Here is a 15,132-nt window from a genome sequence, read left to right on the forward strand (position 1 = left end):
AGGAACTCCTGCAGAAACGCAACAGAGAGCCTCTTCTGGCAGTTACTTGGAATAGTCCCTGCTTGTTCAAAAAATTGAACTTTTTGGGAGTCTTTGGTTTTAATTCTCTAATTTTAATTTGAGGGGTGATTGTACCTTGATTAATTGAGATTTGGGTAACACTGCTCTAACCACTAGGTGTCTAGTGGCTGCCTGTTGGAGGCATCAACAGCAGTTGTCCAATAGGGGTGCATACCATGCTTATTTGAGGCCCCGGTTATGTGAACGTCCTCATTTTGCTTCTCGTTGCCGGCAGATAGGAGCCTAAACGAATACTAATATATGTCACTGACTTCTGCTGCAAGTTTCACATTTTGGTAGCACAACGTGGGTGACAAAGTTCAGATTCCAGTGATGAAATTTGGATTTGGATTGGACTCAAGTTTTTGAAATCTGGAATGACCGTTTTGCAAATAATTAGGGCTGAGTCAAATCGGTTGGGGGACGTATTGCGAAAAATCAGTCCCTTCCTCCATCCCCCACGGAATGGGCCGGCTCCCATTTTAGGGCTGAATAATGCATTTTCGCAATCGTTCAGTGATTGTGGAATGGAGTTAACATATTCACCGATTGAGATAAGATGGCAGGAAGGATTGCCCTTACTCTGGTTTGGCTTTGTGAGGTCATCACGCAGCCAGATCTGATTGGCTGTCTTGTGAAGTGTCAGCATTGCACTGCCTGTGAGACCCTGGATTGGCTGGAGTGGTTGAGGAAAGAAGCCCCTTTTTTAAATGCTGCTGATGCAAATTGGGGGAAATAAACAGCTGTGAATGGGACACCTCTGTCTTAAAAAAAGAAAGAGGGAAAAAAGACCCTCTTTGACCTTGATAAGTTCAGTTCAGTCTTTATTTGCTTAAACCAAAAGTCATCGCAAAACAGAAGGGAAAAAGGAGAAAACTCCAAACAAATCCACAACAGAGAATCAATCAAGCAATATCCATCATATATAATTATACATAATTCTGTTCTTTCGCCTTGATAAATTTTATGAGCCAAATTATGAGCCAAAAATTCAGTGCAACGCTGCCATGAATGTTCCAGAAAATATTAAGTATTTTCAAACACTTTGAAAAAGGTTACCTCTCATCCAAGCCTGAAATTATACAGAAAGCAATAATATATATTTTTAATGGAGGCATCTAATAAGCTATATTTAAATATACTTTCAGTCATACTGGATTTTTGATGTTTCAGTGTCCAGTTTTTCGGTAACATATTTCTTATTTAACAGTCAGTCTAATTTTTTAAATTTCTTTTCATTTCTTAAATTTCTATGCCTCCCAATAGCCAAATCTCTCTGGACAGTTCACAAAAATTAAAACCCTAAAATGCAGCACGATAGAACATATTAAACCATAAACATACATATTAAACCATAAACATTCAACTCCCTCCCCAAAAAGTGTGAAATGGCTGAACAAACGAAATTTGGTGATGGCGATAATAACCAGAAGCATCATTTATTGAAAAGGGATATGGCAGGAATCCTGAGAAGGATAACTAGATGTGTTGGACTACAACTCCCACAATCCGCAGCCAACATGACCAATGACAGTGATGGGACTTGTAGTCCGACACATTCCGAGAGCAGTAGGCAGGGGAAGGCTGCTCTGTGAAATTCCCGGCACTCCAAAAACTATAATATTGGGTTACCTTGAAAGTCATCTCTGGGGGAAAAGGCCTGAATTGATAACTTGCTTATTCACCTCTGTATTGTTGGATTAAGGAAGTTGCTGCATCCACGAACCCTGTGGCTCAGATCAGACATCACGGTTCTCAACGATGGTTTTAGAACTATGCAGAGGAGTTTTTACACCACCGTTGAGAAATGTGTTGTCTGGAGGGAAAACTCCACCCCACGGTGGAGATTTTTTGGGAAAACACTCCACGCAGAATATCCACGCTGTGCAGTGGAGAGTTCCTGCACAACTGTTGTGTTCTGTGTTGTTTAGGGGTCCGTGGAGTTTTCCATTGTGTTGAGTTTTCCCACTGGCTACAGAGTTCTCTGGCAAGAGTGGCAAAAGGAGCGAGTGCCGCTCTAGGATAGCTGCTAGGATTTTTTTTTTGCAGCAATGGCTGATGGGATACCATCAGGAGGAGAGAGCGTGGAGGAACTGTCAGTCAAACGTTGTGATGGGTTTTACTCAACTCCACGGTAGCCCACAGTCACACAAAGGTGGAGTTAGAGCATGTTGTGTGGTGAACACCTCCTAACTCAACCTTTGACTGGAGTTTTCACACTTGGCTAATGTGTTATCTGAACTGAGCCTGCGTGTGTGACAGTCATGCAGGGATTTTCATGAATGCATTTTTGACCCAATTAAATAAAACAGGCTGAGGAAGGGAGATCAACGAACAAGGTTGTAGAAAAGTTAACTTTCATGTCGCTCTGGAGTACGTATTTTCGGTGATCCTGTTCAACCGTGTGTCCTGTTTTTATTTCTCTAATTTTTATTTTTGGTGAATAAATAAAATAAAACAGAACAAGGGCATTGGAAGTTGTGTTGTGTGATTTGGGTGCAATTTAAAGTGATGCAAAGATTGTTTTGTGTTTCAGGCCTGCGAGTAGATTGGCAAGAGAGCGACTTTCTGAAGCGCACCTTGAACGTCCCCCAGGAGTTGTACGAGAAGGGCTGCGTGACAGACGTGGATGATGGGCTTCGGGTAGGCACGGTGGTCCAGACGCCCCTGGACCCATTTGTTCATTTCCTGCAAGGACTTTTATCCTGCTCCTCACCCAAAAAGACTCCTGGACTGGCTTACATGCAGTAAAACAAGAGGGTCTCTTTCTGCAGGCTTACAATCTAATAAGACACGATATGAAAGGAAAAAGCAACGGGGAGGGAGGAGGAAAAACAAAGATGTCTTTCAGCAGGGCTGGTGGAATGGCCCCACTTCCCCCTGTCAACCTATCACGTTTTATGCATATGGTTAATCTGAGACCAGGATTCTTGGGGCATGGTTATTTCAGACCCATGCATTAGAACTGGGGTGTTGCAGTTTCCCTAGAACAGGTGGGCAGTTTGGGGGCTTATGGGATCCACTTCATTTTAAGCTTTATTTTTTTACTGAGGTCTGCTAACCAGAGCCAAGTTCAAAATAAAAGGGGAGGGCCATGGAGTCATTTACCCACTGGCACCCCATGGAACATATGTTGTTTATACAAATACAAAACTATATCTGACTTATTATAGATGGGAGATTCTTACACAAAACTCTCAAAGAAGACCTGTTCAGAGGCATCCAATTAATACGCCCATTTTACAGAGGAGGAAAACTCCGGTGAAGAGACAGGCAATTGGCACAAAGCCAGTGAATGAATGAATGAATACACACACACACACACACACACACACACACTTCCAGTTTCACTTACTCTTGTTCAACAATTGGAAGTCAAAGGCCTTGCCCATCTACTACAAATTCCCTAGGTGGCAGCTAGAGAAACCTGATGTACCTGCTGCCTACAGCTGCATTATGAAACAAGGAGTGGGGAGCGATGTGAAGAAGAGTCAGAGCTCTGAACCCTTTTGCTGCCTGTGCATTTCTCCCTAAAATCACTTCCCCCCCCATCCCTCCCTCCAAAGTTTTGTGGCCAAAAATATCCCCTACTTGGGAGAAAAATACATGGGGAGAAGCAATTTTGAGGAGGAAAATGCAGTTGAAGAAACGGCCTCATTCTTTTCCACGTAGACACCCATACTGTACATTACATTCGTCTGTCTTTCCACCTCACAAACATTAGGGACTCAGCACTTTCCTGAGCAATGTGTTGCCGTGTTGTAATAGCAAGATATACACGGAGAGAGAGTGACTGGTTTCGCACAACATGCTAACCCACACTCAGTGGTTGAGTGTGGTTTACTGAACCGTGGGTTAGCGTGTTGTCTGAACCCAGACGTTTTCTATGGCGTGGCTTGTTAATCATGCACTGTGGCTTATTCTTCTCGAACAAGCCACCTTGAGAACCCGTGGTTTGTTGTTGGGTTGTTAACCAGCCACCCTGCGTGGTTAATAAGCCACCTTGTGGGAGATGTCCTGGGTTCAGACAACACGGCTAACCCATGGTTCAACAATCAACAACCCCCACTCCACCACTGAGTGTCAGTGTGTTGTGAGAACAGCCCCATTCAGTTATAATAACTAGATTCAAGACATTCTTGTAACGAACGACTAGATTCAAGATATTTATGGTTGGCCGCTGTGGGTCACATGAGGATGGACTAGATGGATCATTGGTCAGATCTAGAAAGCCTGGCCTTAGGTTTGGAGAGAGGTTCCTGAGAAATACTCTCATGTGGCGTGAAATGGAGTCCCCCGCCCCACCCCACATGCAAGCTTCGCCTAAAGTCCTAAGTGGATCAGTCCAGCCTTCCTAAAGAAGCGCCTCCCCCCCTATCCATAAGAAGCCGTCCTGCTGTGGGGCGGGGGGTGCTGGCAAATTTGCTCAGGCCTCTAACCTTGGTGCATTTGCATTCCTTCTTGTGCTCAGGCAGCCGACGAAGTTGGTTATCCAGTCATGATCAAAGCTTCCGAGGGAGGCGGAGGAAAAGGGATCCGGAAAGTGAACAATGCGGACGACTTCCCCAATCTCTTTAGGCAGGTATGTTTCCTTTGATGCTTCTGTCTGCGGTTTGAAGAAATGCTAGCTTGCCCTCTGATAATGACAGCAATAGCTGGACAACCATCTGTCAGGGGTGCTTTGAGGTGGATTCCTGCATTGAGCAGGGGGTTGGGCTCAATGGCCTTAGAGGCCCCTTCCAACTCTGCTATTCTATGATTCTATGATCAGGAAAAACTTCCTGACTGTTAGAGCAGTACAACAATGGAACCAGTTCCCTAGGGAGGTGGTGGGCTCTCCCACACTAGAGGCCTTCAAAGAGGCAGCTGGACAACCACCTGTCAGGGATGCTTTAGGGTGGATCCCTGCATTGAGCAGGGGGTTGGGCTCAATGGCCTTAGAGGCCCCTTCCAACTCTACTATTCTATGATTCTATGAATAATATTAATAATAGTAATGATGATGACGATGATAACGTCAATAGTAAGACTTATAATAATTAGTAAAATGACAATATCATTATATCATTAATATAATAATAATTTTAACAAATTAAAAAATTCCATCCAAGAAAAAAGCCTATTATTATTAAACATATCATAATTTTTTAAAATTAAAAAATCTCATCCAAGAAAAAAGCCAAATAATATCATATTATTATTATTATTATTATTATTATTATTATTATTTTACTTTTTATATAAAACAATCTCATTCAAGAAAAAATCCAAATGATGCAAATATTTGCACATTTATGTAATGGTTCCCCCTCCAACACACATACTGTTTGCGTTTATAAAACTTGTTTTCTGTAATTGTATTCCATTTATGCTAATTGTTGGGAGAGTTGTGGAGGACACTGAAGATCCTGCCCTCCTGATTGCTGGGCATTTTATTTGGGCCTCCATGGGGAAAAAACCATAGTTCAGTGGCAGAGCGCACACTCTGCATGCAGAAGGTGCAGGAAGAAGAAAGTAGCAGATCCTTCATTTTAAAACGATTAAATCCAGCTCTTAACTCAGAACCGTCTCCGTTCTGGGCAAACCAGACTACAAAGAAAACAGAAGTAGATCTCGTTACTTTATAGTAACAAGGCTGGAGACAAATTTCGATGCTAGGCTATGTCAAAAAATAAGACAGAGTGAGACGGCCTTCGTTTGTACCTGGTGGTGTGTGTTCAATTCTCAGGTTCAAGCTGAAGTGCCGGGATCCCCCATCTTTGTCATGCGCCTCGCCAAACAATCCCGCCACTTGGAGGTCCAGATCCTCGCAGACCAGTACGGCAACGCCATCTCCCTCTTCGGCCGTGACTGTTCGGTGCAGCGCCGGCACCAGAAGATCATTGAGGAAGCCCCGGCGTCAATTGCTACTTTGGCGGTCTTCGAACACATGGAACAGGTGGGATGGGAATTCTGGCCTTCTCAGATTATTTAGGCAAAATATCTGGAGTCTCCTTTTTATTTCAGTGGCAAAACAATCGGTGAGACCTGCCCTTGGGCCGATGGGTCATTGTTGTTCAAAGTGCTGGTATTGACATTTAAAGCCCTAAACGGTTTGGGGCCAGGTTATCTGAAGGAACGCCTCCTCCCATATGTACGTACCCGGACCTTAAGATCATCTACAGGGGCCCTTCTCCGTGAGCCCCTGCCAAAGGAAGTGAGGCAGGTGGCTACCAGGAGGAGGGCCTTCTCTGCTGTGGCACCCCGCTTGTGGAACGAGCTCCCCAGAGAGGTCCGCCTGGCGCCTACACTGTACTGCTTTCGTCGCCAGCTGAAGACCTTTTTATTCACTCAGTATTTTAACACTTAATTTTAACTTAAATTTAAATTTTACTGTTTTAACTCTGTATTTTAATCTTATATCAACTTTGCTGTGTGGTTTTATCCTGGTTGCGCTTTTTATACTGTATTTCGTAATTGTGTTTTAACCTGTTGGGTGTTTTACTGTGGTTTTAATTTTTGTGAACCGCCCAGAGAGCTTCGGCTATTGGCCGGTATAAAAATGTAATAAATAAATAAATAAATAATAAATTGTCATCAGGTAGCAACACAAAGGGCCTTCTCAGACAACACGCTAAGCCATGGTTAGGCTGCTAACTAACCCTTTTGCAGCAAATGGTCAGTGAGCACGTTTAAACCGTGGTTATGTAGCCACCGTGGTTAGGAATGGTTCACATGACATGCTAAGCCATAATGTTTAGCTCAGAATGTTTAACTGTTGTGGCTTAGCATGTCGTCTGAACAGGGTCAAAGGCTGGATTCGTACACTACACTAATCCACGCTCAGTGATTGAGTGTGGGTTATTATTATTATATTTATTTGTATCCTGCCTTTTGCCCAGTACTGGGCCTCAAGGCGCTCTTACAAAGTTTAAAACATACATTTTAAAACATAGGAAAAGAAATGTAAAAAAAAAAAAAAGGTTTAAAATACACAACAAAATTACAAGTCCTTAACATAGATTGAGGACCAGATTATTCTCCAAAGGCCTGCTGGAACAAACAAGTTTTTGCTTCCTTCCGAAAGCCCATCAAGGAGGGAGCCAGTCTAGCTTCCCCAGGAAGAGAGTTCCAAAGCACTGGAGCAACCACCGAGAAGGCCCTCTCCCATGTTCCCACCAAGCGCGCTTGTGAAGAAGGTGGGACTGAAAGAAGGGCTTCTCCAGAAGATCTCAAAGCCCAGGCAGGCTCATAAGGGAGAATACGGTCTTTCAGATAACCTGGACCTGAGTCATGTAGGGCTTTATAGGTCATAACCAGCATTTTGAATTGTGCCCAGAAACAGACTGGAAGCCAGTGGAGCTGTTTTAACAGGGGAGTTGTATGCTCCCTGTAACCAGCCCTGGTCAACAATCTGTTGTTGTTGAACCGTGCGTCTTCGGTTGAACTGTGGGTTAGCGTGTTGTCTGAACCCAGGAATTAAACATAGCTAAGGAAATGTTTAGAAATGGCCCCTTCTCTGTTCAGTTTTGGGTGGGCTGTTAAAACAGTTTTGTTCCATATGGCTTTTTAATGTTTTAAGACTGCAATCCTATGTGTGTGTTTTTCCCTTTTACTTTTGAAAGCTTCATCTTGGGGACCCGATTTGGGCTGAATCGTGACTCATTATATCTATAGATGAAGTCAAACGTTAATACAAGATGTTTAAACAGAATGAGCGGCCACAATTTAAAGCTAGGAACATGACAGTTTTCAGTAAATGTCTTAAAAAGAATGAACATGGTAGATCTCCACTGTGGGGGTGTTTTGGTATTCTTGGTGCTGCCACTGAAAAAGCCCAGCCTCTTGTTCCTGAGGGTGGACAGGACAGAAAGTAGGGCCTACGCAACTCAGCTTAACAGCCAGACAGCCGGCTTCCTATGGGGATATGTACAAAACCAAAGGCCATCAGCAGAATTACAGTTGGCCGTAAGAAAAATGACAAAATCCATATAGTGTAATTCGTCCGTTAGGCCAACTCAAAGATGACAAAAAAAAAGTGCAAGCTTTCAGGATCTCCAGATCTCTTCATCGGGCAAGATGTTACCAAAATTGGAGGCAGAGAGAAGGGCTGGGGAATAGGAGCGGGGAGAAAGGCTGCCTGGATGTTGTAGTCAGGATGCCTGGATGGTCAGAGTCTTAAGATGGCATGGAGGAAGAGGAGGGGTTGGTCAATAGCCAAGTCAGACTCTGCCAGGTGACGTGATGGTTTCAGGGCCCGCTAAGACCACAGGGAAGAGGAAAGCAGCAGGCAATTGTCGATCCTCCATTTTTAAATATATGAAATCTCGCTGTTGACTCAAAACCGTCTCCATCGTTGTAAACCAGACAAGGTTTTCCTGGCTGGCATGCAGCTTTTGTTGTTGTTGTTGCTGCCTCCGAATAGCTCCTAAAACTAAATTTTATTTATTACATTTCTGTTCACAACAATTCGAACCCCAAAGCACAGCATAGAATGCAATGTGGAATTCAAAAGTTTAAAAGTACTGTTATAAAAGTAAAACCAGAAGGCAACTTAGCAGCGATGCAGAGGCTTAAAATACAATAACAGGTTTAAAACAACAGGACAAAAACTTACAGAACTAAAAGATTTCTCTCTCTTGTCCTTTCTCTCTCTCTCTGTGTGTGTGTGTCTCTTTTTAGTGTGCGGTGAAACTCGCCAAGATGGTGGGCTACGTGAGCGCCGGTACGGTAGAATACCTCTACAGCCAAGATGGCAGCTTCTACTTCTTGGAGCTCAACCCTCGGCTCCAGGTGGAGCATCCTTGCACGGAGATGGTGGCCGACGTCAACCTGCCTTCAGCTCAGCTCCAGGTGAGTCGGGTTGCGTTGAGTTTGGGTTCTGGGTCTCCCAGGTCCACGTCATCAGTCAGGGCTATCAAGGGGCATGTCTACACCACAAGGGTGTAGGGGGAGGATCATGGACTTCCCGGCTTCCTTGATCCTCCCTGGGTGTCCAGACGGCCGTGTGACGTCCCGGAAGGATGTCGCGGCCGCCATTTTTTTTTAGAAATAACCAAAGCAGCCAAAGGTAATTTTTGTATTTTTGCATTGCTGCTGTTTTTATCTTGGTTGTGCTTTTATATTGTATTTTATATTATGGTTTTATACTGTTGTTTTGTTTTGAATTGTCTTAATTTTGTAAACCGCCCAGAGAGCTTCGGCTATTGGGCCGGTATAGAAACACAATAAATAAATAAATAAATAAATACAAAACACAAAACTCCGACCTCGCTCCCCAAAGGCCAAAGAGGTGAAGCCAAAGGCGAAAGGGGATGAAAAATATCAGCATATTTTAGCTTTTAGAGCCAGTAACTAGGCCTCAAGAGCGGCATTTTCATATTTTGGAAAAAACTGTACACAAGCCCCCAAATGCTTAGTGGTCAAGGCCAAGTGGGGGCGGGTTTTCAAGGACCGTATTGGGTTTCAAGGGACATCAGTTGGCACCTGGAATAGTTGAAAAGATTCCCCAAGCTTTGAGGCTATTTGAGGGGAAACGGTTTGCTTTGGTGTGTTATGTGTTCCCACCTGCGGAATCCATACTTCTCTGTACCTGAGGGTGAGGGTGACGGAGAAGGAAGTGGCATCCATAGTCTAAGCCCAACAAACGCTCTTAGGTGGTGGGTGTTGTGCTGTGGTTTTGAACCAGCTAGGTTAGCTGCTGGCGTTTAGGCTACAGTCACATGGAAAGAGTGTTCCACTCTGCATCTTGACAGCAGAGTGTCAAGATGCAGAGCCCTGCGTCTTGATCCTCTGTTGGCTTCAGACTTTATTTTCCTGTCCCTGTAAAAAAATATCTTCTGCTTTTTTTTTTTTTTTAGCTGCTTAATGTCAAGGTTTAGTGGCTGAGCGTGTAGCGGAGGAAAGGCTGCTGCTTATGCTTTTTAAAGTTAAAGCTGAAATGAACTCTGGCATCGATGAAGCAGTCCTAGTGCTGAATCTTTGGCAACTTGCTCCCTGTTTCTGCCATAAGATGCGAGCGGATGTGCAATTGGTTCACTCTGCGTGCTGAATGAACCTGCTGACTTGGCCTGGTGTTAAATCGGATTTCCTCGCCACCCTGACCTTCCAAGAGTGCTCCAAACTGCACTGTCGTTCCTTCCGTTTTGCTAGATTTTAAAGAACAGCTTTGCCTAAAGTGATGCACTTCAGCTTCGACCCGAAAGCCAAGGTGGGCAGCCAAGATGGCTGACACCAACTCTGTCCCAGCATGTGCACGTATGCTCTTGCAGCCACGCTCTTTACCTCATTTTGAGGGCAAGCTAATGCTAGGCCTTGCACTTTCCCAAAGGAGTTTAGAAGCCTAAGCTGAAAAATTACAGGATGGCAGTTAACTGAAATTTGCTTTGTGCAAAATCTGTTCAAAATATGTGGTGGAACTAAGTGTGTTAGTCGTCGGGCATAGTTTGGGGTATCAGCCAGCTTTCTGTGATGTGGTGATGCTGAGAAAATAGATAATTAAATGGTGGCCAAAATCACCAAAGTGGTGGCCAAAATAAGGCATGAACAAGCCAGCACAGATGCGGGTCACCTTATTCCGGTCAGAACATAGGCCATGGCATATGTTTTGGTGGTGTGCAACTAAATATAAACAGGGCCGTATTTCTCTTGCTTTTAGATTGCCATGGGAATTCCCCTCCACAGGATCAAGGATATCCGAGTCATGTATGGGATCTCTCCCTGGGGAGACAGCCCTATTGATTTTGAGAATTCTGCCCATGTGCCTTGTCCAAGGGGTCATGTGATCGCTGCCCGCATAACCAGCGAGAATCCTGACGAGGTAAGCCATTTTTCTCATTTATAAAGTTGTTATTGATAATTGTACTAAAACAGCCCCGAGAGTTTTACATTCATTATGGGCGTGTGTATGAGAGACCTGAAAATTGGTTTAATGTTCACCCAGAAAAAAATGAATTTATGTATGTTGATTTTAAAAGGTTTTAAGGTCACCTTTTAGGGTAGAACCCTGATAAACCTTTAACAAAGTCACCAGCTTACATTACTAATGTGTAATATTTTTTATTATACTTGTATATACCTTGTGTCCTCCAAAGAAAGTTTGCTATACATGTTTCTTCCACTCCCACTATCTCACAACAACCCTGTGAGGTAGGTAAGGCTGAGAGATAGTGGCTCAGTTCAGGCAACATGTTTCTCAATGGTGGTTTTAGAACTCCACGGTGGAGTTTTTACACCATTGTTGAGAAAGTGGTAGGAAAACTCAACTCCACGGTGGAGTTTTTTTTTAGGAAAACACTCCACGCAGAATATCCATGCTGTGCAGAGGAGAGTTCCTGCACAACCGTTGTGTTGCATGTTGTATGGCGGGCTCTGTGGAGTTTTCCGTTGCATTGAGTGGCGTTTTCCCACTGGCTACAGAGTTCCCTGGCAAGAGTGGCGAAAGGAGCAAGTGCCGCTCTAGGAGAGCTGCTGGGATTGGGTTATTTTGCAGCAATGGCTGATGGGATACCATCAGGAGGCCCCGGGGAGGAGAGAGGGTGGAGGAATTGTCAATCAAACATCACAATGGATTTTCCTCAACTCCATGGGAGCCCACAGTCACACAACGGTGGAGTTAGAACATGTTGTGTGGGGGAGTATCTCCTACTTGACTAACGTGTTGTCTGAACTGAGCCAATGACTGTTCTAGAGTTACCCAGTGAGCTTCATTGTTACAGTGAGTTTTGATCCATCTGAAAAGATGAAGCTTCTCCCACTGGGGAGGTTAACTTGGATTCCTCTCTAGTCTAGTGCAGGAGAGGATAGTCTAGCATGGGAAGCATACAGCTCTATGATAACCATGGTGGATAGGACTCCAGTGGATGTCTCAGGCAGAGCTCACCTGTTCAGATACAAACATCCTAGGGATGGGCGAACCAGCGATTTTCAAACACACCCAAATTTCGTGTCATTTCTCTCATTTCTGTACCATCCAAATAGCTGAAGCTCTCTTGGCAGTTCACAAAAATTACCAAATCGTGGTATACAAAACTTACATGCAAAATTTAAAAATAATTTGAAACGGCTAAAAACAGCTACAGTAAGATACTGGGAAAGGCATCCTCCAAAAATGGATCCTTTCGGCCCACCTGTTTTTTGACTCATTCTTATGAGAGAAATTTTGCATTTCGAACAGGCAAAGTACACATTTCTAGAACTATTTTTCAAAAGTGCACCCTTCCTCCCTGCTATTACCAAAGTGTGAAAATGTGTGTTTTTCTAATAAATCTACTGCGATTGCTAATTTGGGGCTCTGTGGACATTTTTTTTTAAGAAAGTGCTCTTTTTCCGTTGGCCTTTGGGACTGCATGAATTGTGAATAGAAACAGAATTCTGTGCGTTGGTGGGGGAGGCCTGCTTTATCTATGCCTCTGGAAACACTTTAAAATGTATAATTATTATTACTGTTTATTACATTTATATACCGCCCCATAGCTGAAGCTCTCTGGGTGTGCTGAATTACATGCCAGATACCAATTGTGGCTGTGTGGAGTTCAAAGAAAGCCCTGATTTATCAATCTTGGGATGGTTCTTGATCCTGTCTGTGTGTGTGTGTGTGTGTGTGTGTGTGAAGACTGCCAAGTTTTCATCAGCTGCCCTCCTCCTCGGGCCTCATCTCGCTTCTATTGATGCGGATAAAGTTGGGCCAGCTCGCGAATTTTCATTCATTCTTTTTCTTCAATCGACACTTTCGCAGTTTTGCTGCCGTTTGCTTCATTCACAGAAATTGCAGCCATCGTAGGCTTTGTTTGTGCAAATTGCACATGCAATCTGCGCAAGAGGCAGGTGCAGTTTGTGCAAATTAAGCATATTATGGCCCCTATCTGTGCAATTTAAAGCAAATTATGGCTGAAACTTGCACGATTTACACACACTGTGGCCAAAATTTGCGTAAATGTTGGTTTAAGATACACACACCCCGATCAGAGTTGCCAGATTTCAGCTCAGCTCTCAAACGCAAGCCAAGCCAGGGACTTTGGGGAAACCCGGCAATCCTAAAAAACTTGACCCTGGTGTGAATTACGTATATTTATATATTTCATATATGAAAAGGCAATAAAGACTCTTGGTGATTTAAAACAGTATTAACAGTGGTGCGTGCTGATTTTTAAATTTTTAATTTAAACAACACCCTGTTTTGTACTTGCAGGGATTTAAACCCAGCTCTGGAACGGTCCAGGAGCTGAACTTCCGCAGCAACAAGAACGTGTGGGGCTATTTCAGCGTCGCGGCCGCTGGGGGGCTTCACGAGTTTGCCGACTCTCAGTTCGGTCACTGTTTCTCCTGGGGAGAAAACCGCGAGGAAGCCATCTCGTAAGTAGCGAGGCGGGGCGTTAGCTCGGCACGCCGCCTGCCAGTTGTTGGGCCTTATCTGTGTTGGATGTTTTAATATGCCAGCTTTTATAATTATATTGTTAATTACACCCGTATACTTATATAATTGTCTTAAATCAGGGATGCACAACCTGGATCTCCCCACCCCTTTCTTCAAGACCCTAACTGCGCCCCTCCGGAATTTAAGAAAGCCTTAAAGACGGATCTCTTCCGGCAGGCCTACCCAGTTGAATTTTAAGATGCCTTTTAATAATGTGCTGCTTTTTAATAATGTATTAGTTTTATATGTTAATCCGTTATATGTATTTTATGGTGTTTTGTATTTGTGTTGTACCCCGCCTCGATCCAGTGGGAGAGGCGGATTATTATTATTATTATTGTCTCTTTCTCGCTCATGGCATTTTTCTAGACAGACATGACGGGCGTTGCCAAGTCATGCTGTCTTTTACAGATTCAGGAATTTCCTGACTATTGAGCATGTTTTAAGTATGACTACTTTCTGGATGTTGGTGTGGAGGTATTTTGGTAGGCCCAGTTTCTGGAGGTTTTCTGTATAGTTTTTTGATGTGATGCCGGTTACTGATGTGACTAAAGGAATAATTGTGACCTCTTCCTATTGCCATAGTTCTTTGACTTCCATGGCCAGTGGTGTATATTTTTCTCTCTTTTCCTCTTTCTTTTCAACAACATTTTTGTCATTCAGTATTGCTATGTCGATGAAGTATTATTATTATTATTATTATTATTATTATTTCTTCCATGTCACCCGTGGAGACCATGCCAATGTTTAAATGCAAGGCTACTGCACCTGCCAATGGGTCAGTAATTGGGTGGTTTAGGGCAGTTGAATTCCCCTTCAATTTTTTCTCAAGTGTGCCTTTCTTTGTTTTGTTTAAATCTCTTCAGAAACTTGGTTGTGGCCCTGAAGGAGCTGTCCATCCGAGGGGACTTTCGAACCACGGTGGAGTACTTGATCAAGCTGCTGGAGACAGAGAGCTTTCAACACAACAGCATCGACACTGGCTGGCTGGACCGGCTCATCGCAGAGAAAGTGCAGGTGTGACCGGCTCCCTTCTTTGGATGGTTTCTTGGGTTTATCCCGCTCTCTGTAACCTCGTGCATGTGAACCTTTAGGTGGACAAAGGGATGGAAAATTTCGCCTGAGACCGGTGTTCCTCTTAGCAGATATATTCTATACGGCAGCTTCCTCCAACCTGGTGCGCTCCAGATAGGTGGGACTACAACTCCCATAATCCTCCAGCCAGCATAGGGAGCTGTAGTCCAGCACATCTGGAGGACAACGGGTTGGGGAGGCTGCTCTGCTGTAAGGCACTTGGAGGTTTTCTGCTGATGGCTGGCTAAGGGTGATTGGCTCAGGGCGCAACCCTACGGACTCCGCCCTCGCTGTTCGGAAGCTGCCGAACTTGGAGCCTCCTGCGATTCCTGTGCCCTGTTGGGCTGAAGCTGGCAGGGCAGGAGGAGGAGCAGAAGCGTCTTTGTCTCTCATCCTCCAATCTCCTTCATTTGCATCTTAATCCTCCAGTCTCTGATCTCCTCCTCCGAGGGCGGTTCGGAGGGGAAGCGAAGGAGGTTGGACGAGGCTCAGGATAAATCGTATCTTGGCCTCTCTGGTCTCCTGTCCCTGCACGCTGGAGCGCCCCCTTTCCCCCCTATCCCAAGTCAATTTTCTGACCTCAAAGAGGCAGCCAGCACGGTTCT

General features: G+C 44.3%; 1 protein-coding gene across 2 annotated transcripts in view; it reads left to right on the forward strand.

The window, feature by feature from the left end:
• ACACA (acetyl-CoA carboxylase alpha) overlaps positions 1–15,132 on the forward strand; it is a 221,542-nt gene that overhangs the window by 36,649 nt on the left and 169,761 nt on the right. For both annotated transcript variants that reach the window (XM_063146546.1, XM_063146547.1), the window contains 7 exons: positions 2,597–2,703; positions 4,532–4,642; positions 5,789–5,998; positions 8,722–8,892; positions 10,697–10,858; positions 13,229–13,392; positions 14,320–14,470. In XM_063146546.1, coding sequence (XP_063002616.1) covers positions 2,597–2,703; positions 4,532–4,642; positions 5,789–5,998; positions 8,722–8,892; positions 10,697–10,858; positions 13,229–13,392; positions 14,320–14,470 — 1,076 coding nt within the window. The remainder of the gene's footprint in view (positions 1–2,596; positions 2,704–4,531; positions 4,643–5,788; positions 5,999–8,721; positions 8,893–10,696; positions 10,859–13,228; positions 13,393–14,319; positions 14,471–15,132) is intronic.

Source organism: Elgaria multicarinata, chromosome 22 (genome assembly GCF_023053635.1).
Source record: "Elgaria multicarinata webbii isolate HBS135686 ecotype San Diego chromosome 22, rElgMul1.1.pri, whole genome shotgun sequence".
In the NCBI taxonomy this organism is placed as follows: Eukaryota; Metazoa; Chordata; class Lepidosauria; order Squamata; family Anguidae; genus Elgaria; species Elgaria multicarinata.